General features: G+C 44.7%; 1 protein-coding gene across 3 annotated transcripts in view; it reads right to left on the minus strand.

The window, feature by feature from the left end:
- The window catches only part of NINL (ninein like), a 170,587-nt gene continuing 145,055 nt past the window's right edge, over window positions 1–25,532 (minus strand). For 2 of the 3 annotated variants that reach the window (XM_069768985.1, XM_069768983.1), the window contains 8 exons: window positions 23,473–23,757; window positions 17,364–17,627; window positions 15,900–15,974; window positions 14,634–14,747; window positions 12,420–12,533; window positions 4,712–4,924; window positions 3,961–4,074; window positions 1,022–1,347 (listed from right to left, as the gene is read on the minus strand). In XM_069768985.1, the coding sequence (XP_069625086.1) occupies window positions 1,156–1,347; window positions 3,961–4,074; window positions 4,712–4,924; window positions 12,420–12,533; window positions 14,634–14,747; window positions 15,900–15,974; window positions 17,364–17,627; window positions 23,473–23,757 (1,371 nt within the window). In that variant the 3' untranslated portion in view covers window positions 1,022–1,155. Of the gene's footprint in view, window positions 1,348–3,960; window positions 4,075–4,711; window positions 4,925–12,419; window positions 12,534–14,633; window positions 14,748–15,899; window positions 15,975–17,363; window positions 17,628–23,472; window positions 23,758–25,532 lie in introns of all 3 variants that reach the window. The other variant, XM_069768984.1, reaches the window with a different exon arrangement.

Raw genomic sequence — 25,532 nt, forward strand, 5'->3', positions numbered from 1 at the left:
CACATGTCCATGTTTTTTGTGGACTCTGTGCAACAGACTTTTTTTTTTTTTACTTGCGTCAAAAAAGTGCCAATACATGTCAATGGGTCAGAGAAAATCAGGCGTAACAAAACACTGACATCTGAAGGAGGCCTTAGGCTGGATCTGGATTCTATTTGTGTCCACGCTCAGGATGTATGCGGCTGACACGATAGATGCTGAGATATCTGTCCACCATCTGGACCTATTATAAATGGACTTATAGAGGATAGGTGCACAGACACTGTGTGCACCTAGCTTTGGATATGGCCGTTTTCGGTAGGGGCAAGATGACGATCTAATTTGGTGGTATCCCTGATGGCAAATGTTGGCTGGTCACAGGTTAGATGTTAATAAAGGCATCTGGTAGTGGCTTACTCGCCTCTCCCCATTGATAACACATGCACACTACAGGACTAAGGGGGATAAGGAGGAACAGCTTTTGGTCAAGTAAGTGTTGGCCCTTTATTGAGATGCAGTAAGTATGGAGATATTGTTCCCCAAGAACAATACATTTTAGAAAAGAGTTTTCCATATTTCCAAAATCTGACACTTCCTGTGAGAATCCTATGTTAGTTCCAGTGCAGATATTTGCACGAGGCTTCATGATAACTTTCATGGCAAAAAAAAAACATTTGGAACAGTTCAAAGAAGTAATGTAGTGTTTTACCCTGAAAATAGTGCAGAATATAAGGATCCCACCCACATTTCAGCAGGCATAAGCCCCTTTTTCATTACTATAAAGTGAAATCCGATGACCAAAAGAGTTGTATCCAGCCAGTCACATAACTGCTTTCAGTACCCAATGGGTTAATATGAGGCATTAAGGAGAGGGGACCTGCTCTGTATACCATGCCTGGAATATTGGGCTGCACGGCAGCCATGGTTGGGTAGTGCATAGACTGGCATAGTGGCGGGGTATAATAGGACATATGCTGTCCTACACCAGAAACAAGACGTTTCTGAAGAGTCCATGCTCTGCCGATTACCCGTGTGATTGTCTTCTGGTATGATATGTGCCTTTTGTACAATTCATGAATTGTGTTCACAGCTTTTTATTGCTGGAAATCCATAGAAACAAAGAGGCGACAGCTGGAAGCCATAGTGCGGCGTGGTCCTCCCGACTAGTGCTCAGTGTCAGATGGCCACAGAGGCAGGGGCAATTTTCTTCACAACTTTGTTTAATGCTGCAATCTTCTCCTCGAGGAAATAGTTCTTCTTCTCCGCACTCTTCTGCCGCTGTTCTGTCACTTGCAGCGCCTTCATCAGCTGGGCGTTCTCCACATACAGATCTTTTAGGAGCAAGTCAGATTTGGCGTTTTTCTCCAGCTGAATCGAGATATGAGCAAAGAAGGAGCATGAAACATTCAGACTATATACAGAGGATTTCAGAGTAAAGTCCAAAACACAAATCCATATAGTTGTGCAGGCGATCGCTCTGCTACCAACACATGCATGTTAAGTGGTCGAGGGCAGCTCCAGGGTAAGCTAAACAACCAAGTTACGGTAGATCCTTTTACCCTTCTACGTAGCAAAGGACATATTATTGGTAGATTCTGTCAATAACAACCAATACTGTTGACCAAGTCTAGTATTAACCAGTCTAGTATCTCTGGCTAACTTCATTGTATTTTTAGGGTGTGTTATGGCGGGTAGTAGCCTGGCAAGAATTACAGCAGACATGAGTCAGCCTGATTAATGCCCCCCTGGCACCTTACAACTGCAAATAACCTACATTCACTGCACCACCGAGTACAAAAACCAGATCCAGCAATGTTTCTGCTGGATCCATTTTGTTCTCATAGACTTGTATTAGCGACAGATTGTGACGGATGGCCTTCCATTTCATCAGTCGTCAAATTGCTGTCCGTCGGGTAGAGACAATGCACAGAGGAATGTTTTTTGTGCACATCAGAAAATTGTGCAGCGACGGATCCTGCGCTCTGTCATTGGCTATAATGGAAGCCTATGGACGCAGGATCCGTCACTGTGTCAAAAGCAGGAATCCAGCGACTGGTTCAGTCTTTTGAAACTGAGCATGCGCGGAAGAATTTCCAGTCAAGGAAATTCTCTCTCTCTTTTTTTACTATTGATGCACAGATATAATGTTAAATAATAAAAAAATAAAAAATCATATTCTCACCTTCCGGCGTCCACCGCAGCGTTCCCGATGCTCCCGTTCCCAGTAATGCATTGCGAGAATGACCTGTGATGACGTAGCGGTCTCGCGATACCAATACGTCATCGGGTCATTTCGCAAGGCATTACTGAGAAAGGAAGCATCACAAGCATTGGGAAGGCTGCGAGGGACGCCGAAAGGTGAGAATATCAAGATTTCTTTTATTATTTTTAACATTATATCTTTTTACTATTGATTATTTTTAACATTATATCTTTTTACTATTGATGCTGCATAGGCAGCATCAATAGTAAAAAGTTGGTCACTCCTGTCAATCACTGTTTGACAGGAGTGACCAACCTGTCAATCAGTTTTCCAAGCGATGCTACAGATCGCTTGGAAAACGCTACGAATATGTCAAAAAAAATGGATCCAGTGCATCTGTTTTTTACAATCTGCACAGGATCCGTCTTTTCAACATTTTGACGGATTGTGACAGATTGTAAAAAACGGAAGTGTGAAAGAGGCCTAAGCCGTCGATATGCCCATGTAGGTCATAGGAAGTCAAATAAAGTGACACCTTTATCTGCCATCTGATGTATTATAAGAAAAAACATGGTTTTCTCTGGAATATGTAAATAAGCTGTTAAGATCTATGGGCCGGACATAGATCTCCCGGAGAATCTGCTTCCGCTGCCTTTTTCTTAAAGGGCCACCGTCACAGCCAGGCTTGCAGACTGCGCCTGTGCAGCCGCCCTGCCTATGAATCCCAGCCCCGCACTGTGCATAATGCATAACACACTGCGGTGCTGGGATTCCCATGGTGGGTGTCCGCACACGCGCAGTCTGCAAGCCTGGTTGTGACGTCAGATGGCCAGAGCTCACTGCGCCTGCCCCACACAGTAGTACACAGCGCAGGCGCTGGATTTCATGCGAAAACAGCGCGGAGGGGGCAGCGCCCGGAGCCCCTGAAGATTTGAGTGACGGCAGTGTGACGTTTCAAGCTGGGGGGTGAGGACCTGCCTCCCTGGCTAAAGACAGGTATTTTGGAGAAGTAATAAAACGCTTTATTTTGGGAATACATGCACCAAAAACTAAAAGAGCCACCTTGTTAGAATGCAGCATTACTGCTGCACAAGGTGGCGCTTTTAGTTTATAACGGCTGGAGGGGGGTGACAGTGGCCCTTTATTGAAATTAGGAGTTTCCAGTGTGAGACATGTAGATCAGGAGAGCGGACCATCAGTCATTACATGTCTCACGCTGGTAACACCTCCTTTCATTTAAAATATTTTCTGGAGGCAGATTGTCAGCGAGATCTATGTCTGGCCCATAGTTCTTAACAGCTCATTTACATAATAAAAAAACATGGATTTCTCTGGAAGAAGACATCAGATGGCAGATATCAAAGTATTATTTTATTTAAAGGGACTCTGTTCCCTCCAAATTCAGGTGACAATCTTCAGCCATAGGGGCCGGGTTTTCGGGTGTTTGATTCACCCTTTCCTTACCTGCTGGCTGCAATATTGGATTGAAGTTTATTCTCTGTCCTCCATAGTACACGCCTGCGCAAGGCAAGATTGCCATGTACTACGGAGGACAGAGAATGAACTTCAATCCAATATTGCAGCCAGCGGGTAAGGAAAGGGTGAATCAAACACCAGAAAACCCCGCCTCTATGGCTGAAAATTGTTCCCTCCAAATTCAGGTGACAGTGTCCCTTTAACTTCCTGACCTGCATGCCCACACAGATTGGGAGGGTTGATCCTACCGACAGATTCCCTTTAAAAGGTTAATGCAATAGTGTCACCCCAGCCTCACTTACCTGCTCATTCAACTGGTTAACTTTTTCTTGCAACATTACCCGGACATTTTTCAGATTCATTTCCACATCTTGCATTCGTTCTTCCATCCTTCGGAGGAGCTTCTCATGTTCCTCCTGCATAAATAAAACACATTAACAAAGATATTCTAGCATATATTGAAATGGTTATAGAGGTTTTCTGGTGTAGACAAGCCCATGTAAAGCGGCAAGTAGGTGAACAGAAGACCATCACTAAAATTAGCGTATGTCCAGTCACTGATCATTTGATTCCTTAAACATCTTAACAGTTGAAGGAATCCCAGAAGCCAACTCTCCAAAGAGGGGTGTAAAAGCTGACGTGGAGAATACCTAGGTGCTAACTCTATTGGACCTTTATTTCACACATTCATGATTCATAAGGGGTTTATTTGGACTCATTAATTAGAATGCACAGGTTTGACCAAAGTAACACATGCATCTGTTGGACGGACATGCAAAAAGAAAACTCTGGAATATAATGAATCAATGTGCGGTCTGTAAAGGTTGAGTACAGTGGAACGATATCGTATATCAGCTGAAGGGCATGGCATCTAGCATCTACTTAAACATTTATATTATATGTTTATGGAAATATCTGTAGAGTGGACAGTGCTAAACACTCCCATGGAAGGATGTTAATAGGGGCAGTGAATCTGGTTGGTCTGGTCTTCTAAGCAATTTTTGGTTAACTATTTAAATGAATGAACGTTGCCCGGACAGACTGGAGTGGTACCTGTTGCATGGCCAGTTGGCAGTTGGTCTGCTCAGCATGAAACCTCATCCTCTCCTGGAGCTGCTGCACTTTCTGCTGTTCTTCCAGGAGCCGCTTCTGTAGCTGGGCGAGTTGCTCCCTGGGCACCGCACTGCTCACCTTCTCATGTAGCTGTTGGACTTCCCGCATGTGCTGAGATTGTGCGAGGGTCAGCTGGCTGTTGGCATCTAATAGCTGGAAAGTGACAATTCAATGCCAGAAATGTGAGTGAAGTATGTGTGCCACGGATTTATACAAAGAGTACACAATACAGGAGTTAGGACATAAAGGCACTACACTTTCTTTCTAAGGCTATATTCACACGTTGCGGTTTTTACCGCGGAACCGCAGCGATTTTGCCGCTGCGGGTCCGCAGCAGTTTCCATAGCGTTTACAGTAACATGTAAACCCTATGGAAACCGCAAACCGCTGTGCACATGCTGCGGGAAAAACCGCGCGGGAACGCAGCGGTTTACAACCCGCAGCATGTCACTTCTTTGTGCAGAATCGCTGCGATTCTGCACCCATAGGAATACATTGAACCGCTTACTTCCCGCATGGGGCTGTGCCCACGTTGCGGGAAGTAAGCGGATAATGTGCGGATGGTACCCGGGGTGGAGGAGAGGAGACTCTCCTCCAGGCCCCGGGAACCATATTTGTGGTTAAAAAATAAAAAATCATGTATACTCACCCTCTGAAGTCTCAGCGCTGCACGCGGCCGTCCGGTCAGAGTTGCTGTGCGACCAGGACCTTCGGTGACGTCGCGGTCACATGACCGTGACGTCACGAAGGGTCCTTCGCGCACAGCATCTTTGGAACCGGACCGCCGCCTGCAGCGCCGAGGAGATCCGGACATCAGAGGGTGAGTATACCGATTTTTATTATTTTTAACATTACTATTGATGCTGCATATTGCTGCATATGCAGCATCAATAGTATAGGCGGAAACCCGCAGCGGAAACCGCGGAACAAACCGCGATAAATCTGCAGGGAGAACCGCAGTTGTTTTGCCCTGCAGATTTATCAAATCCGCTGCGGGAGAACCCGCAGGGACAGGACGCAAAGTGTGAACATAGCCTTACAGTTTCTCCTGTTGGTCATGTATCACACTTAGGCCTAAGGCTACGTTCACATTTGCGTTGTTGGGCGCAGCGTCGGCAACGCAACCAACGCAAATACACCACAGCGTTTTGCGACGCTTGCGAATTTCGGCGCAGGGAAAACGCTACAAGTAGCGTCCTCTGCGCCCTGTCTTGTGCGTCTATATGACGCATGCGTCGTAAAACGCAGTACAACACATACCGGCGCATGTCTATGCGCCCCCCATGTTAAAGATAGGGGCGCATGACGCATGCGTCGGTGACGCTGCGCCCAGCAACGCAAATGTGAATGTAGCCTTAGACATTTTCTTATTCGTGTGTTAAAAAAAAGACCAACTTTCATTAGTGTGCTGGATCAGATTTTCAACATATTTAGTTGGTCAGTTTTTACCATGAGTAATTTTACTGTATGCAGATTATTATTATTTATTTTTTAAGTTCTAGGGTGAGAGTGAGTTGTCAGGAGGCGGTCCAGCGGCCAGGTCAGTAACCTGTGAGCGATGTACAGGTGAACCACCTCTTACCTTCCAGCATCTGCGGCTCTTCCTTTGATTAGCTGACCTGGTGGAACGGAGTGATGTGCGGGTGACATGCCAGCCCGGATAATCAAAAGAAGAGGCAGTTCTCCAGGAGCAACAAATTACGGACCCGGCCGCTGCTCTGGAGCCTGTACATTGATTTGCACCAACTCTAACAGCTTCTCCTATCCATTACAATGCTAATCTTGGAGAAGTATACAGGCTGCACACTGAAGTCATCCATGTACTGTCCATGATTGTCACCGATACAAGTCTATGGTTCTGTGATTGTCATTTTGATGCCGATAAGAAAAAACACGAACATGTCTCTGATTTTTTTTTGTGTGTTTATAAGGTCTTAAAAAAAATAAAAAATCAGTTACATGTAAACAGCCCCATAGACTATAATAGGTACATGTTCTATCCATGAAAACCACGGGCAGAAAACGGATGTAAAAGGCAGACATCTGAATTTGGCCTAATGTAGAGGAAAAGCCGTTACATGGAAGATTCCAGAACAAACTACTCAACACTGTTTAATTAACTGGACACATCATGCAAATTATAGCAAATCACAGTTCAGATCATAAAGCAATTTTTCAGATATAACCGAATATTTATTTCTATAAACAGATAATGATCAGAATTCTCTAATTAGGAATGAATCATTCCCATTTGATTTTTTTTTCTCCTTCGCCACATTGGGGGACACAGGACCATGGGTGTTATGCTGCTGTCACTAGGGGGCTGACACTAAGCTAAGACAAAAAAAGGTAAGCTCCTCCCCTGCAGTATACACCCTCATGCTGGCTTCCAGAGACCCAGTTCAAGCTTAGTGTCCGTAGGAGGCACACTGGATTAAATTTTTTCTCTTTTTTTCTATCGGGCGACGGAACCTTTCAAGGCTCCGATCTCCCCGAACCAACAACAGGCGAGCACGGGAGTTCACCTCTCCTGCGACGTGGGAAGCCACTGCCTGAGCTGATTTTTCGGGGCGACTGGCCTTTTCTAGGGACTGATCTCCCCCACCCCCCTTACAGACGAGCACATGGAGGTCCTCCACGTATCCTCTTCTGCAGCCAGGCCTATTGCCGGACATCTGCCCTGCCCACCAGGTTTTTTCCTCGGCTGATCAGAGGCACTCTACGTTGTGGCATCCGTGCAGCCCCCACTGCATCACCACTGAATATGCGGCTGATGGCAGGTGGTGGACGGTTCCTCTCCACCCCCCTTTCAGGGGATGGTGGATGGAGGCTCCCCAACCCCTGCACCGTCCTTATCACCCCAGGCACACCTCACCAGGTTCCTTGTGTGCAGCAGCTTCTGCCCCCCTGCGCGGCTCTCTATCGGGGTAAGTGCCTCGGGGGGTTTACACCATGTCCCAGTCAAAGACTAAAAAATCCTCTAAGGTGCATACGACCTTTTTTTCTGCGTGTACCACCTGCCAGGCTCAACTTCCTCGGCCTCAAAGTTCCCCCCTCTGCTCAGCCTGCGATGCCCCATGTGCCCAGGAGCCCTCCACCGACCCCGGCGTATCTAGTCCCCCCGTGTGGGTCGCTTCACTTTCGCAGTCCGTGGATTTTTTAGCCAATGCCATCAAATCCATTCAGAACCCGCCTGGGGAGCGGGGCAATCCTTTGCACGTGTTGAGATCCCTCCGTAACAGGGGAATCGTCGGCCAGCAGGGGCCACTCTTTCCGGAAAGAGGCACGGTCATCCAGAAAATGGATCCGCACTACCTCTCCTGAGCGCTCACCACGCCAGTCAGCTTCTGGCATCTCCACCTCTCGCTCACCCTCTTTGGGGGCTCGTAGCGTTCACGACTCTGAATATGAGTCTGATGTATCTTTAGACCCGGATGCTCCGGAGTTTAGATCTACTGTCGACTCCCTCATTGAGGCAGTCAATCACGCACTTAAAGTGGACGACGACCCTAATTCTGCTCCGGACCACTCAATCTCCTTTACTAGAACCAAGCGTTCTCAAAAGACTTTCGCCTCTCACCCAGATTTCCTGGATATAGTCAGGCGACACAGGGAGCGTCCAGATAAGCGTTTCACGGGCAAAAAGGCCCTGGAATCGAAGTATCCTTTTTCAGCAGATCTCGTGAAAGACTGGACGGAATCCCCACTAGTAGATCCTCCGGTTTCGCGCCTTGCTTCCAAAACGCTCGTATCCGTTCCGGATGGCGCTTCGACTAGGAACCCATTGAACGCCAGCTAGATTCCCTAGCTCGCTCAGTGTACAAAGCCTCAGGTTCTTCCCTATTTCCCTCCTTCGCCGCGGCTTGGGTGGCCAAGGCAATGGTTTCCTGGGCAGATGCTCTAGTGAAATCCGTTCAAGAACAGGATCTCCCGTCTGAGGTGGCGGACCTTGCTAAACAGATTGCCATGGCGGGTGATTACGTGATGTACGCATCTCTCGATGCAGCGAATTGCGCAGCAACTGCGGCTTCTAACGCCATCACTATCAGAAGAGCTATTTGGCTCAGAGAGTGGCGCGCAGATTCCTCCTCTAAAAAATCTCTGATTTCTCTCCCTTTTCAGAGCGGGCGTCTTTTTGGAGAAAAGCTAGACCAGCTTATTTCCGATGCTACAGGGGAAAAGAGCAAGTTCCTTCCCCAACAGAGGCCCAAGGCGGCCTTCCAGCGCCGGACGCTCTGCCATCCTCGCCCGCGACCCATTCGGTTCGCCATGAAGATCCTGGGGAAAATGGTAGCAGCAATCGAAGCGGTTCCTTTCGCTCAACTCCATCTCCGCCCCTTGCAACAGGCTCTGCTGGACAACTGGGACAGGAGTCCCTTATCCCTCGATCGTCCTTGCCCTTTGTCTCCGCGGATCAGACAATCTCTTGTATAGTGGACCCTGGGTCCATCTCTCCTCCAGGGGAAGTCCTTTCTCCCGATCCGCTGGTTAGTGGTAACTTCTGACGCCAGTCTCCTCGGCTGGGGTGCGGTGTTTCTTCACCACTCTGCCCAGGGTCGTTGGACAGTTCGGGAGTCGAGGCTCCCTATAAACATCCTGGTGATTCGTGCGATCAGACTTGCCCTGAGACGCTTTCACCCCCTGCTCGCGGGTCACCCAATCCGAGTCCAATCGGACAACGTCACAGCGGTGGCATACATAAACCACTAAGGGGGTACCCGCAGCAGGGCGGCGATGCAGGAAGTCTCCCACATTCTTCGTTGGGCCGAAGCCAAACACTCCACCATTTCCGCAGTGCACATTCCGGGCGTCGAAAACTGGGCGGCAGACTTTGAGCCGTCAGGGCCTTGCCTCGGGGGAGTGGGAACTCCATCCAGAGGTTTTTCGGCAGATCTGCCTTCGCTGGGGGACCCCGGACGTGGATCTGATGGCGTCCAGATTGAACGCGAAGGTTCACAACTTCATTGCACGTTCTCGGGATCCCCAGGCTATCGGAGTGGACGCGCTGATATCCCCGTGGCATCAGTTCCAACTCCCATATGTGTTTCCTCCACTTCCCTTACTGCCGAAGGTGATCCGGAAGATCAAGACGGAGGGAGTTCCGGTCATTCTGGTCGCTCCAGATTGGCCACGTCACGCTTGGTACGCGGAGCTCGTTCAGCTCGTAGCAGACGTCCCCTTGCGGTTACCAGACCGCCCAGACCTGCTTCGCCAAGGTCCGATCTGCCACCAGAGCTCAGGGGCCCTACGTTTAATGGCGTGGCTGTTGAAACCTGGATTCTGACTCGAGCTGGTTTCTCTCAGCAGGTCATTCCCACCATGATAAGCGCTCGCAAGGCATCTTCCGCTTCCATCTACCACCGCACCTGGAAAACCTTCTTCTCGTGGTGCAGGCTCCGAGGTCGCCCTCCGCTCGTTTTCTCTATCCCTTGCTTCTTGGATTTTCTTCAGTCCGGTTTGGATTCCGGCTTGGCACTGAGTTCCCTCAAAGGTCAGATCTCAGCGTTATCCGTGTTGTTCCAACGCAGGATCGCTGCCAACCTTCAAGTCAAGACTTTCATTCAGGGGGTCTTCCATGTGGTACCCCCCTACAGAATGCCGTTGGAGACCTGGGATCTCAACTTGGTCCTGGGGGTTCTTCAGGAACCTCCGTTTGAACCCCTTCAGGACGTTCCGCTTTCTGTCCTCTCCTGGAAGGTTGCCTTCCTCGTAGCTGTGACGTCTATCAGACGGGTCTCAGAATTGGCCGCTTTATCCTGCCGGGCTCCTTTTCTTGACTTCCATCAGGACAAGGTAGTCCTACGCCCTTCTCCCTAAGGTAGTCTCATCTTTTCACCTTAACGAGGAAATCATTCTTCCCTCTTTTTGCCCGCAGCCAAAACACAGGGTTGAAAAAGCCCTTCATACCCTGGACGTGGTATGGGCTCTTAGGAGGTACATTTCCAGAATGGCTCATTTCAGAAAATCGGACGCCCTTTTCGTGCTCCCGGAGGGTCACAGAAAGGGTTTGGCTGCGTCTAAAGCCACGATAGCCAGATGGATTCGATCTGCTATCCAGGAATCCTATCGGGTCAGGGGCAGTCCTATCCCGGCGGGGATTAGAGCACACTCCACTCGGTCGATGGGTGCTTCCTGGGCCATCCGGCACCAGGCAACAGCGGACGCGGCCCTTGGCAGACGTATTCTGCAAGCGGCCGTTGCGCATTTGTAGTCAGATGGTACAATACATTTGGTTGTATTGTTTCCCTCCCAGGGACTGCTTTGGGACGTCCCATGGTCCTGTGTCCCCCAATGTGGTGAAGGAGAAATAGGGATTTTTGTGTGTACTCACCGTAAAATCCTTTTCTCCGAGCCACTCATTGGGGGACACAGCACCCACCCTGTTAGCCTGTTCGGCTTGTTACCTTTTTTCGTTTTTTTGACTGTTTTTGACATGTTATACTCTGTTACATGATATTTTGTTGTTATTCTCCTACTGCTTTTGCACTGAACTGGGTCTCTGGAAGCCAGCATGAGGGTGTATACTGCAGGGGAGGAGCTAACCTTTTTTTGTCTCAGCTTAGTGTCAGCCTCCTAGTGACAGCAGCATAACACCCATGGTCCTGTGTCCCCCAATGAGTGGCTCGGAGAAAAGGATTTTTCGGTGAGTACACACAAAAATCCCTATTTTTTTAAATTCAAGATCATCTCAGTTATTGGGGTTGAATTCTCACATCGCACATTTTGTTGTAGAAGTTTCCGCGGCTGAAAATCAGTACCATCCATCCAAATGCGGTTGTTTCAGATGAATAGCAGTCACAGAAACTTCAACAAAATCTGCAGCGTTGGATATACTCATTACTATAAGATCCAAATGTATGTATTATGGAAACCATCAAGAATTGGAGGTGACTCCAGATAACTAAGAGCATCATTCCCACTGCCGCTCCATTTGTAAGAAAATGCATCATTTGATTTCCTTGGCTCTTTAGGAGGCATCACACCTCCCACCTCATGAACAAATGTGCTACTGTACTATCCCTTAAATGTTGTGCCTTTTTCATATTTATTTATAATCCTGCATGAAGAAGGAGCCTCTGTGCTCTGAAAGCTTGGAAACATATATATTATTTTCTGTTTAGCCAATAAAGGTATCACTCTGAGAATACTTTTGTCATCATTGGGCAGAAAAATATTCACCTCAATTTTTCTGGCTTACACGGTACCACAATATAATTTGTCATTGTACACTATAAACTGAAATTTGTTCCCAGTTTTTATGCTAATCACTGAACTAATATTTAGTTATAAAGCAGTTATCAGAAATTAAGGTTACAGATCTGTGCGGCATGGAGTCAGCTAACATCTGACAGATATTCCATCCCTCGCTGACTGCACTACATTCCACACTTCTTTTGCATTCTTTTGAAACCAGCTGTCATGTGCCAGAAAACGTGCAGGCTCAGCGCTGGAGCACGCACAGAATGCAGACATACCATCTATGATGTATGCATATGTCATGGGTCGTGAAGGGGTTAAAGATGGGCCATAATTGACACCTATTTCTTCACAGAATTAGTAACCTCAGTAACTGAACTCTGCACTGCTATTAATTAGAACACCCCACTTTTTTAAAAAATATATGCATCTTTACTCAATACTACAGTACCTTATCATGAGATGCATCCAGATCCGATTTCAGCTGCTCATGGTGCCCCTTCCAGTTCTGGCATTCCTCCCGAGCGTGCCTTAATGCATACTTCAGCTCTTCTATTTGACTCACCTAGAAAATTCACATAATACATTTTATTTAAATATGTCTGGAATGTAACATGTAAAGCCATTTAAAGTAAAAGAAACAAAAACACAAGATACATTGAATATAATCAGAAGAAAGTATTTTTAATCTCCTTATTTCCACTTAATCAACGCATAAATCACATCAAGTGCATAGGCTGCAGATGCACCGTTCTGTCACCATGAATCCTTCACCAGGTCAGAAATCCTATTTACATATAGTCTGTGATCTTAAGTGGGTGATAGTGGAGGACGTATGAGGTAAAGATGCTACACAGATTGGATCCAGTTTATTACAACGGGAATCATATTGGATTTTCACACTGAATACAAATATCTAAATGAAACCAGAGGTTTGAATGAGTTTTTATAAAAATATAGATAAAATGATTTTTTTCTAGTACAATAAACGGGTTTATAATTACACTAGATGGTGGCCCGATTCTAATGCATCGGGTATTCTAGAATATGCATATCCACATAGCATATTGCCCAGCCACATAGTATATTGCGTAGCATATTGCCCAGCCACATAGTATATTGCGTAGCATATTGCCCAGCCACATAGTATATTGCGTAGCATATTGCCCAGCCACATAGTATATTGCGTAGCATATTGCCCAGCCACATAGTATATTGCGTAGCATATTGCCCAGCCACATAGTATATTGCGTAGCATATTGCCCAGCCACATAGTATATTGCGTAGCATATTGCCCAGCCACATAGCATATTGCATAATATATTGCCCAGCCACATAGTATATTGCCCAGCCACATAGTATATTGCGTAGCATATTGCCCAGCCACATAGCATATTGCCCAGCCACATAGCATATTGCGTAGCATATTGCCCAGCCACATAGCATATTGCGTAGCATATTGCCCAGCCACATAGTATATTGCGTAGCATATTGCCCAGCCACATAGCATATTGCATAGTATATTGCCCAGCCACATAGTATATTGCGTAGCATATTGCCCAGCCACATAGCATATTGCCCAGCCACATAGCATATTGCTCAGCCACGTAGCGTGCACCATATCCCTGTTTAAAAAAAAGAATTAAAATGAAAAAAAAATTACTTACTCACCTTTCGTAGCCCCCGGATCGAAGCGGCCGGTTACCGGTGCTCCTCGCGCGCTCCGGTCTGAAGAGTGCATTACGGTCTTGCGAGACCGCACGTCATCATCTCGCGAGACCGCAATGCATGGAGCGGTCACTGGGGCGTCGCAAGGAGCATCCGTAACCAGCCGCTTTGATCCGGGAGCTCCGGAAGGTGAGTATGTAACTATTTTTTTTTTTTAAATATTTTTAAGATTAGATCTTTTTACTATTCATGCTGCATAGGCAGCATGAATAGTAAAAAGTTGGTCACACAGGGTTAATAGCAGCGTTAACCGAGTGCGTTACACCGCGGTCAACGCTGCCATTAACCCTGTGTGAGCGCTGACTGGAGGGGAGTACGGAGCGGACACTGACTGCGGGGAGGAAGGAGCGGCCATTTTTCCGCCGGACTGTGGCCGTCGCTGATTGGTCGCGGCAGCCATGACAGGCAGCTGGCGAGACCAATCAGCGACTTGGATTCCATGACAGACAGAGGCCGCGACCAATGAATATCCGTGACAGACAGACGGAAGTGACCCTTAGACAATTATATAGTAGATAAGTGAAATAATATACATACATTATCATATAGAAAGGATTCTATTGATAATATGCATTATATGTTAGGTTAGATTGTGTCTTAATTATCATCTAATGTACTCAGTTGGTCACATATAGATATAGTCCAAGCGATGCTAAATAAAATGAATGAACAAAGCCCAGGTCCCAGATCGACAGCATCCAAAGGTAGGTAAGGAACTTGGCTCAGTTATTGCTGTGCCTTTATATAGAATTTCTAATCATACTCTAGAGACCCCAGAGTATAAAAAAGGGTCATTAAACTCATGGGGAATAACTTCTCCACAAATCAAATTTCCCGTGAAAAACGTGTGAACAGACAAATTAGAGTTTTGACTGATGCGCCCATTTCTTGTGTAAGTGCTCTGTGCCTGTGGTGGAGGGGGCTTTGTCAGACTTACCTGCTCGGAGGTTTCTTTAAGCAGTTTGGAAAGAGCCTGGCACTGATCCTCCAAAGATTGCTTCACTTGCTTTAATGATGAGATTTCTTCTTGAAGGGTCGCCATAACTAAAAGCTGTAAAATTCAGTCATTCTTAGGTACATTATGTAGATGTTTTGCCTAGTCAAACAGTTTTGCAAAAATGTATCTTCAAGTAGTCAGCAGAAAGGAACAACTTATAAATGTTGGTTAACTCTTGAGCCCCTCATCTGGCGATTTTCTATTTTTTTGTTTTCATTTTTGTCTCCCCCTCTTACAATACCAGTCACTTTTTTATTCTTCCGTTGACATAGTGATAAACACGCAATTCCGCAATGGTTGTGGGTTTTGTTTTCGCCATTCATTGTGCAGTAAAAGTGTCCTGGAACCATCATTGTCCAGTTTGGTATAATTGCGGCAATATCAAACGTATACCGAACATTTTTTATATTCTTGTGGATTAAAAATTTTGAACATAAATTTTAAAAAAATGGTTTGTTTCACCATTTTCTGAGACCCGCTTTTTTTTTTTTTGTTTGCGTGCCTAGCTGGTTTAATCTATACCATTTTTGGGATGCAGACAAACGTCCTTAGTCAGGAAAGGCTTAAAGAGGGTTTTTTTGTTTGTTTTTTAGAACCTGAAGAGGGAAGACCTAGCTTTTAGGTTTGGCCATCAACATGTTATCAGTGCATAGCAAATGGAATATGCTGCAATACCGTGTACGGATAGGAGTGTCAAGCATTAAATTAACTTCATTTGCAGAAAAAGAATGGCCCCTTCAATCTAGTCACCTCTGAGGGGCTGGAGGTCGGATCCCCAACAGTCAAACGATGATGGGATGACGGCACTAACCTAAGGATAGGCATCAATGTCAAGTCACTAAAGGAAAATATATTCTCTGTTTAACCAACAACCACATTTTATATTTTAAGCCTCAACATACATTTTAGACCTTTTACTGCTCAGCTATCCTGCACTATGGTACTTGATGATTAGTACTATGCTCATTTTCCTCAACAGGAGTTTATACTGTCTGGCCTAGTGGTGGTAACAAGAGAACAACATCCTGAACTAAAGAAACAGATCGCAACCTATACTAAGTATATAAAACAAAATACCCCAAAGCAGCCTCATTTTTTAAGAAAAAGAAGGAATGTTATAAGCAAAGGGGGGAAAAAAAAAAATCACAATTTCTTAACATTATACATTGTTATTCAGCTATGACTGTAGTAAGTACATACACTGACCTGTTTGTTAGTCTCATCCAGTCCATTGAGAAGATCTTGTTTCTCCTGTTTGTGCTTAAGAATCAGATTTTCAATTTGTTATAAGAAAAACAATAACGTAAGTAACATCCAAATACAGCGTTGTGAACCCTCATATGACAATAGTGACAACTTTTGTTTTTACTTTAATAGTAAGTTTTCAAAATGAAACAGACATAAAAACGACCACCACCTTGTAGGGGGCACATGGGCTATGATAGAAGCAGCATGAGGCAGAGAGCCTTACACTTACTGGGATGCTTGCTATAGTTTTGATAAGTTAACATTTTAACAGAAGGAGATTACTTACGGGCTAGTAAACCTGCTGTAGTCCTCCATATTCATAGGCGCTGTATAACCGCGCCCTCGCCGACTGAGCTTTCTGCCTATGCACAGTGTACACAGAGCTGCCAATCAGTGGTGTGGGATGGGTTTTACAGAGATGAATATTCAGAGAACTCTAAACCTGAAGCAGATAAAATATGGATTTCATCTAAACTACAGCAGGGAGCCCAGTATGTGACAACACACTTTTTTTGGACATCTTGCAGCCACTGAGGGGTATCGGTGTACTTAGGAGAAAATGGATCCCATAAACTGTTGTGAAATTTCTCCTGTTACCTTTGAAAATAAAAACAAAAAAATGGGACTAAAAAGAACATCTTTGTGGCCAAAAATGTGATTTTTTTTTTTTCTTTCTGTGAGAAGTTAAATGTTAATTTTTTCCTTCCACGTTGCTTTAGTTTTTGTGCAGCACCTGAAGGGTTAATAAACTTATTGAATGTGGTTTTGAGCACCTTGAGGGGTACAGTTTTTAGAATGGTGTCACTTTTGGGTATTTTCTGTCATATAGGCCCTTCAAAGTCACTTCAAATGTGAGGTGGTCCCTAAACAATAATGGTTTTTTAAATTTTGTTGGAAAATTAGAAATTGCTAGTCAAATTTTATATTTCATAACTTCCTAACAACAACAAAAAAATATATATGTTTCCAAAATTGTGCTGATGTAACGTAGACATGTGGGAAATGTTATTTATTAGCTATTGCGTGTGACATAACGCTCTGGTTTAAGGGCATAAAAACTAAAAGTTCAAAAATTGTGAAATTTTTAAAAAATGTTGCCAAATTTCCAATTTGTTCACAAATAAATGCGAGTTATAGTGAAAATTTTTTACTATTATCATGAAGTACAGTAGGTCACGAAAAAAACAATCTCAGAATCAGTGGGATCCGTTGAAGCGTTCCAGAGTTATTACTTCATAAAATGACAGTGGTCAGAATTGTAAAATTTGACCTGGTCAAGAAAGGTGAAAACTGGCTTGGGGCATGAAGGGGTTAACTTGGGCCAATATGATGGGGAGGGACATTTCTCGTTTTGCCACAGAACACAAAATGACTGAAGGCAAGCCTAATGATGCACAGTCACTATTTTTTTAAGTTGGGTACCTTGCTTTTAGAGAACAGCAGGTCACGTTCCAGTCGCTCTCGGTCCTGTTGCCAGGATTCTTGCTGCTGGACCTTTTCTCGCTCTACTGAGTGGAGTTGGTTCTGGATTTTCTCTATAGTTGCTGTAACCTCGTCCTTCTGTCGGCCCATCTCTCGCAGCCTGTCTTCTAACCGCTGGACGACCTCCTGGTGAACATCATTCTGTGCCTTTAGATCCGATACTGTACAATTCAGCTGCCGTATTTCACTATGGGTTTTGTTAGTCTGGAGAATAAAAAAACATCATGTATAAAGCTTGATAAACTCGACATCACAAGATCCACTGCACTAGAACCGGAGATGATGAGAAAGAAGTACATATACATATATCTATGTGCCTCAATTCACCAAGCCAGCACTGTTCTCTCCGGACTTGATAAGATGACGTGTTGGAGGCAGACACTTGTTTCGTAAAGAGGTGCATGTCCCTTAATGAATACAGTACATCTTGCATACGCCTCCATGTGCCTCGTCAAAAATCTTATTCCAGACCCTGCAGTAATATGTCTCATATAAGGTAGGTCGCAGCTCGTCATGATCTAGATGAGTGGTGGCATCACGCCCTCCTTCCACCAGACCTCTGCACATTTTGCTATTGGTGGGCGAAACTGGCATAAAAAAAAAGACAAGTTTTGCACAATTTACATAAAAACTCCGGTGGAATCGCTTTGATGAATCGGGGCCTGACTGTTAAAAACTACAAATACATAATTTTATGACGCACTAAATTAATAACGCTACATCAGTAATCAGTATGAGGATTTGGGGCGCATCCTCAGTTATGGAGCACATGTCCAAGAGGTTACAATTAATGTGCCAAATTGTAAATGTTCATGGTTACACAGGTTGGCCAATAGCAATGTATCACCTATCCACTGGTAGGTAGTGGTTGTTATGGTGGGCCTTCCAACCCCTATAAGGGCCTTTTCCTTCTCCACTAATTGTCTTCTGCAGTTTTGCACAGACTTTCTCCACTGTCCAGCTTTACCTCTTTCTAGCTAAGTGTATCATAATTTACTGAGCGAGGTATAAAGTCTACAAGGATCACATGACAGCTAAAAGTCAACTAAAATGCAGTAGAATAGAAGAAATCTATAAATATCATATATGAAGGAGTTTGTACACCGATTCCAATTAATTTTCGGCACTGAAATCAGCATGAAATAAGCTTGAATTGTTCCTCTCAATGTTTTTAATAAAAATCCTCACTGTAGTTCACGTGGAGGCAATATGAAATGTGCTTGGTTTAAAAAAAAAAAAAAAAAAAAAAAGAATTGACGTGTATTATCCAGAGGGTCCCTGCACAGAAACCACGGCAGGTAGCCTTAGTTGGTCGCTCTGTGGTTGGCACTGTTGCTTTGCAGAGCTGGGATACAACATCTGATAGGAGTTTGTATGTTCTCCCTGTGTTTGCCAGGGTTTCCTCCCACACTCCAAAGACATACTGATAAGGAATCTAGACTGTAAGCCCCAATGAAGACAGTGATGATAATGTCTGTAAAGTGCTGCCGAATTAATGGTGCCATATAAGCAAAGCATACTAACAATAGTCGCTACAAGCAGGGCTGTGGAGTCGGAGTCAGTAGAAATGTACCGACTCCAGCTTTTAAAAAAATGTAGTAATATTTCATAATTGAACTTTCAGATGAATTTTATAAATGTTACTCAAATATATATGTTCTATCAAGCTATGAACAACAGTGATAAGCAGTTCTGCTGGAGATAGAGACATTTCTTAAGGTACCTTCACACTAAACAATATCGCTAGCGATCCGTGACGTTGCAGCGTCCTGGCTAGCGATATCGTTCAGTTTGACAGGCAGCAGCGATCAGGATCCTGCTGTGATGTCGTTGGTCGGGGCTAGAAGGCCAGAACTTTATTTGGTCGCTGGCTCTCCCGCTGACATCGCTGAATCGGCGTGTGTGACGCCGATTCAGCGATGTCTTCGCTGGTAACCAGGGTAAACATTGGGTTACTAAGCGCAGGGCCGCGCTTAGTTACCCGATGTTTACCCTGGTTACCATCCTAAAAGTAAAAAAAACAAACGCTTCATACTTACAGGGACTCTGTCACCTGAATTTGGCGGGACTGGTTTTGGGTCATATGGGCGGAGTTTTTGGGTGTTTGATTCACCCTTTCCTTACCCGCTGACTGCATGCTGGCTGCAATATTGGTTTGAAGTTCATTCTATGTCCTCCGTAGCACATGCCTGCGCAAGGCAATCTTGCCTTGTGCAGGCGTGTACTATGGAGGACAGAGAATGAACTTCAATACAATATTGCCACCAGCATGCAGCCAGCGGGTAAGGAAAGGGTGAATCAAACACCCGAAAACTCCGCCCATATGACCCAAAACCAGTCCCGCCAAATTCAGATGACAGGTTCCCTTTACCTTCCGCTGTCTGTCCCCGGCACTCTGCTTTCCTGCACTCACTGTGAGCACAGCGGCCGGAAAGCAGAGCGGTGACGTCACCGCTCTGCTTTCCGGCCGCTGTGCTCACAGCCAGTACAGAGAAGCACAGCGCCGGGGACAGACAGCGGAAGGCAAGTATGAAGCGTTAGTTTTTTTTTACTTTTAGGATGGTAACCAGGGTAAACATCGGGTTACTAAGCGCGGCCCTGCGCTTAGTAACCCGATGTTTACCCTGGTTACCGGCATCGTTGGTCGCTGGAGAGCGGTCTGTGTGACAGCTCTCCAGCGACAAAACAGCGACGCTGCAGCGATCCGGATCGTTGTCTGGATCGCTGCAGCGTCGTTTAGTGTGAAGGTACCTTTACTTCTTGTGTGTCACTGTTCTCCACTGCCCTTATCTAATCTTATACTTGGTTAACCTCATGCTGCCCCAACCCCCTTACTTACAATGTATGAAACTGAAAGTGAAAATGTGTTGCAAATTCTTAGTAGTAAAGCTCCTCCTCTAGACTAGATGTTTGGTGTGCGTCTTCCAAGCATCTCACAGCTGCTACTCAAAAGAGGAAGACTGTAAGAAGTATTATCCTTTCAACAAACTTTGCATCAGTTAACTGTGAGTACATGAAGAATAACAGTATTATTGACCACTATATCAGTTGTACGACGTGGCAATAATTTTCTACAATTGTTTTTAGGAAAAACAATTGTCATTTGGATTGTGAATGCAGAATTAAAAACCTGAGAATGTCAAAGAAGCGTCACATTAAATCAGCTGTATTTGAACATTTCACCATCACTCAAGATAGAAAACATTATGTCTGTCAGTGTATGACAAATGATCCAGACGAAAACAAATGCTGTGAAGCCAAGATCAGTGCATATTCAGGCAAAGATAAAAATGCTCCTACCAGAGCTTCTAATCTAAAGAGACATTTACAGTGCTTTCATCCAGAAGTACTGAAAGCAGTGGATGAGAAAGACTGCATCCAAACCAATGAACCAGTGCCCAGCTCTTCCAGCCAAACAAAGGAGCAGAGAACTTTGCAGTCATCAGTTGCAAGATATTTTGTCAGTGACAATGTTACTGTGACAATGACAGTAGATACATTTAAAAAACAGATCATAGAGCTTGTTGTAAAAAATAGTGTGCCTATTTCATTATTTTAACGAGCAGCTTTTATGTGTCTGAATGGGGAAATGGCCCGCAAGCTTGGTGTTTCTCTGGAGAGAGTATTAGAAAATTAGTAATCGAAGAAGCTTTTAAACAAAAGGAAGAACTTAAAAAAAACTCTCAAGGGACGCTTTCTGTTTCTTAAAATGGATGCCTGCACACGTCACAGAGTGAACTATTTTGCCATCAATGTCCGATTTGTTTGTGACAAAAATTAAATAGTTACCAAGACATTGGCAGTAAAAGACACCAATGCTCATCACACCAGTGAGTTTCTCCAGGTCTTGGTGGAAAAGGTTCTGCAAGACTATGAACTTAAAAAAGAGCAAGTTCTTTCTGTCGTAACTGACAATGCTTCAAATATGATAAGTACTATTAAGCTAATGACTGAGAGTAATGATGGTGACCAGCAGCTAGAAGAACATTCTGGGTCCACAGACACAGAAATGTTTGAAATAGAGGAACACAGTATTGTAACTGAGGAGCAAACTGAAGTTGCTTCAGATGAACAGCAACATGATAGTTTAGATGATCTTGTTGAAACTGTGTCAATACTTTCTTTCATTCATCACAAGCGCTGTGTTGTGCATATGCTACAGCTGGCTATAAGAGACAGTCTGCAAGAATTACATGCTGCTGCACTGATTGGCAAGGTGAGAAAATTGGCTACTGTTGCCAGAACCCCTAAAGTTGACTCAATTTTGAAGAGACGTGCTGGAAAAGGGGCAATTATTGATCAAGCCACACGATGGGGCAGTACTTAATGATTCAGCGCTTGGTTGAACTGAAAACCTTTCTTGTAGACATGGCTAACCCTCAACTGACGCTAAATGAAAGTCAGTGGAATCAGGTGACTGAGTTGGAAAAATTGCTAGAGCACCCATTTACAGTGACTAAAAAATTACAAGCAGAGGACTTAACTCCAGGTATTTTCTGAGTGGAAGAACCTGATATTTCGCCTGTCCCAAAGAGGAGGGTTAATTGCAAGTGGCATTGCTACATCAATGAAATGGAGAGAGGAGCTACTATTACAAAATAACATTCTTTTGGCAGTTGTTTATGTAGACCCAATGCATCGGATTCTTCTAGATGATCAACAGCTAAGGCTGCTTTCACACTGGCGCTTTTTTTTTAATACGTCGCAATGCGTCGTTAAGGAGAAAAAACGCATCCTGCAAAGTTGTTTGCAGGATGCGTTTTTGCCCCATAGAGTTACATTACTGACGTATTGCGACGCATTGACACACGTCGCTACCGTCTCGCGACGGTTGCGCCGTGTTGTGGCGGACCGCCGGGAGCAAAAAACGTTAAATGTAATGTTTTTTGCAGCCGACGGACCGCTTTTTCCGACCGCGCATGCTCGGCCGGAACTCCTCCCCCACCTCCCCGCACCTCACAATGGGGCAGCGGATGCGATGAAAATCTGCATCTGCTGCACCTGTTGTGCGGCGCAAACAACGCTAGCGTCGGTAACCTCGGCCCGACGCACTGCGATGGGCCAAGCCCGATGCTAGTGTGAAAGTAGCCTTACTAAAGGAAAAGAAGCTCTGTTTGAAATATAGCAGTAAGGATGAAAGGGTTGCAGAACAGTCAGGAGGAACAAGAAGAATTTGGTCGTCCTGCCACATCTTCAACTGATGGAGAATTTAATTTCGAAAAATATTTGGCTCACAAGGACCGTGCAAAGTGTTCCTGCATAGAAGAGTCATCCCCATCAAAGAACACAGCCAGTGCATTTCAGCAGAATTTTTCATGTGCACTAAAAGAAATTGAGAAATTTGACGGTTCATCAAAAATAACAGTGCAACAAGCGATTCCTCTGTATCCTGACATTGTCAGAGATGTTGCCCGAGTGGTTACTGCTTTGCTACCAACCCAAGTTAGTGTAGAGAGGTTGTTCTCTGCTCTCAAAATAATATCAGATTTGAGGGCATCCATGAAGGAGGATCTGACAGAAGCAATACTTTTTCTGATGACAAATTTATAGATTTCTTATTAACTGCATAACAGTGTTTATTGCATATTTACTTACAAGAGTTTAGAAAAGTTTAGAAAAGTTATTTGCTATATTCTAATTGTATTCTAATAAATATAGTTTTGTCTCTAAGTGGTCTGATTACTTATATGATGGTGAGAAACTGAATAAGCACAATGTTAATATTTGACAACAGTAAATTTATTGTTACGAATTGGCCATTTATGAAGGAGTCGGAGCCGGAGTCGGAAGCTGATAAAATCCAGGAGTCGGAGTCGCAACTGTGGCTTACCGACTCCACAGCCCTGGCTACAAGCAGATTAGCCCATTTACTGCATGAATCACTGGCAGTGTAAATCCACACTATAAATCTTGGTCAGGCTTGGATTTCTACTAGGGACGTCAGTGTTTTTTTTAATGCTGAAAAATCAGAATCAGTGTAAACATGTCCCTAGTAAATGCTGATTATACACACTGCTCGTATCATACAAGATGTAAGAAGTGCACATACCTCTTGGAGCGACGTCTGCAGCTCACTGTGAAGCTTTGCTTTCTCTCCCTGCCATTCAGACCGGCTATGAAGGCCCTCTTTCTCCAGGACACAGAGCTTTGCCTGTAGCTGTTCTGTATGAGCGGCCGATTCATGCTTTTCATCAGCGAGCTCCCTTATTCTGGCATTCAATTCTTGAATGGTTTCATAACTCATTTCTCTCTGAGAACTCAGATCGGACACCGTGGTGGTCAATTGGAGGCTCTGGGCATTCAGCTGGCACAACTCATCCCAGTATTTCTCATTCTAAAAAGAAAGATGCTCACAGTCACATAATATATACCATTGTAACTCTTTAGTTCTACAGCTATTCTTCTACCCTAGATCCTCCCCTAGAAATGAACCCATGTTCCTTCCCTAAACACGGCCATTCTCCTTGTGTTCCCTATTCAACCTTAACCCCTTTTGTGGTTTTCACAGCATAGTTAGCAATCCGGTAGAGGGGTAGAGTCAGAGGATCATACCCCTCCATGTTCCTACAAGACGTGGCACAGGAGGGTCCTTGCAATGACTGGGCTCCGCCATCTCAGGGCTGAGTAGTGTGATGGCATGAACCAGCATTTTTCTTTCTGCCGACCTCTACAGTACAGGTCCTTCTCAAAAAATTAGCATATAGTGTTAAATTTCATGATTTACCATAAATGTAATGATTACAATTAAACTTTCATATATTATAGATTCATTATCCACCAACTGAAATTTGTCAGGTCTTTTATTCTTTTAATACTGATGATTTTGGCATACAACTCCTGATAACCCAAAAAACCTGTCTCAATAAATTAGCATATTTCACCCATCCAATCAAATAAAAGTGTTTTTTAATAACAAACAAAAAAACCAACAAATAATAATGTTCAGTTATGCACTCAATACTTGGTCGGGAATCCTTTGGCAGAAATGACTGCTTCAATGCGGCGTGGCATGGAGGCAATCAGCCTGTGACACTGCTGAGATGTTATGGAGGCCCAGGATGCTTCAATAGCGGCCTTAAGCTCATCCAGAGTGTTGGGTCTTGCGTCTCTCAACTTTCTCTTCACAATATCCCACAGATTCTCTATGGGGTTCAGGTCAGGAGAGTTGGCAGGCCAATTGAGCACAGTAATACCATGGTCAGTAAACCATTTACCAGTGGTTTTGGCACTGTGAGCAGGTGCCAGGTCGTGCTGAAAAATGAAATCTTCATCTCCATAAAGCATTTCAGCCGATGGAAGCATGAAGTGCTCCAAAATCTCCTGATAGCTAGCTGCATTGACCCTGCCCTTGATGAAACACAGTGGACCAACACCAGCAGCTGACATGGCACCCCACACCATCACTGACTGTGGGTACTTGACACTGGACTTCAGGCATTTTGGCATTTCCTTCTCCCCAGTCTTCCTCCAGACTCTGGCACCTTGATTTCCGAATGACATGCAAAATTTGCTTTCATCAGAAAAAAGTACTTGGGACCACTTAGCAACAGTCCAGTGCTGCTTCTCTGTAGCTCAAAAGTGGCTTTACCTGGGGAATGCGGCACCTGTAGCCCATTTCCTGCACACGCCTGTGCACGGTGGCTCTGGATGTTTCCACACCAGACTCAGTCCACTGCTTCCTCAGGTTCCCCAAGGTCTGGAATCGGTCCTTCTCCACAATCTTCCTCAGGGTCCGGTCTCCTCTTCTCGTTGTACAGCGTTTTCTGCCACATTGTTTCCTTCCAACAGACTTACCATTGAGGTGCCTTGATACAGCACTCTGGGAACAGCCTATTTGTTGAGAAATTTCTTTCTGGGTCTTACCCTCTTGCTTGAGGGTGTCAATGATGGCCTTCTTGACATCTATCAGGTCGCTAGTCTTACCCATGATGGGGGTTTTGAGTAATGAACCAGGCAGGGAGTTTATAAAAGCCTCAGGTATCTTTTGCATGTGTTTAGAGTTAATTAGTTGATTCAGAAGATTAGGGTAATAGGTCGTTTAGAGAACCTTTTCTTGATATGCTAATTTATTGAGACAGGTTTTTTGGGTTATCAGGAGTTGTATGCCAA

Source organism: Ranitomeya imitator, chromosome 5 (genome assembly GCF_032444005.1).
Source record: "Ranitomeya imitator isolate aRanImi1 chromosome 5, aRanImi1.pri, whole genome shotgun sequence".
NCBI lineage: Eukaryota > Metazoa > Chordata > Amphibia > Anura > Dendrobatidae > Ranitomeya > Ranitomeya imitator.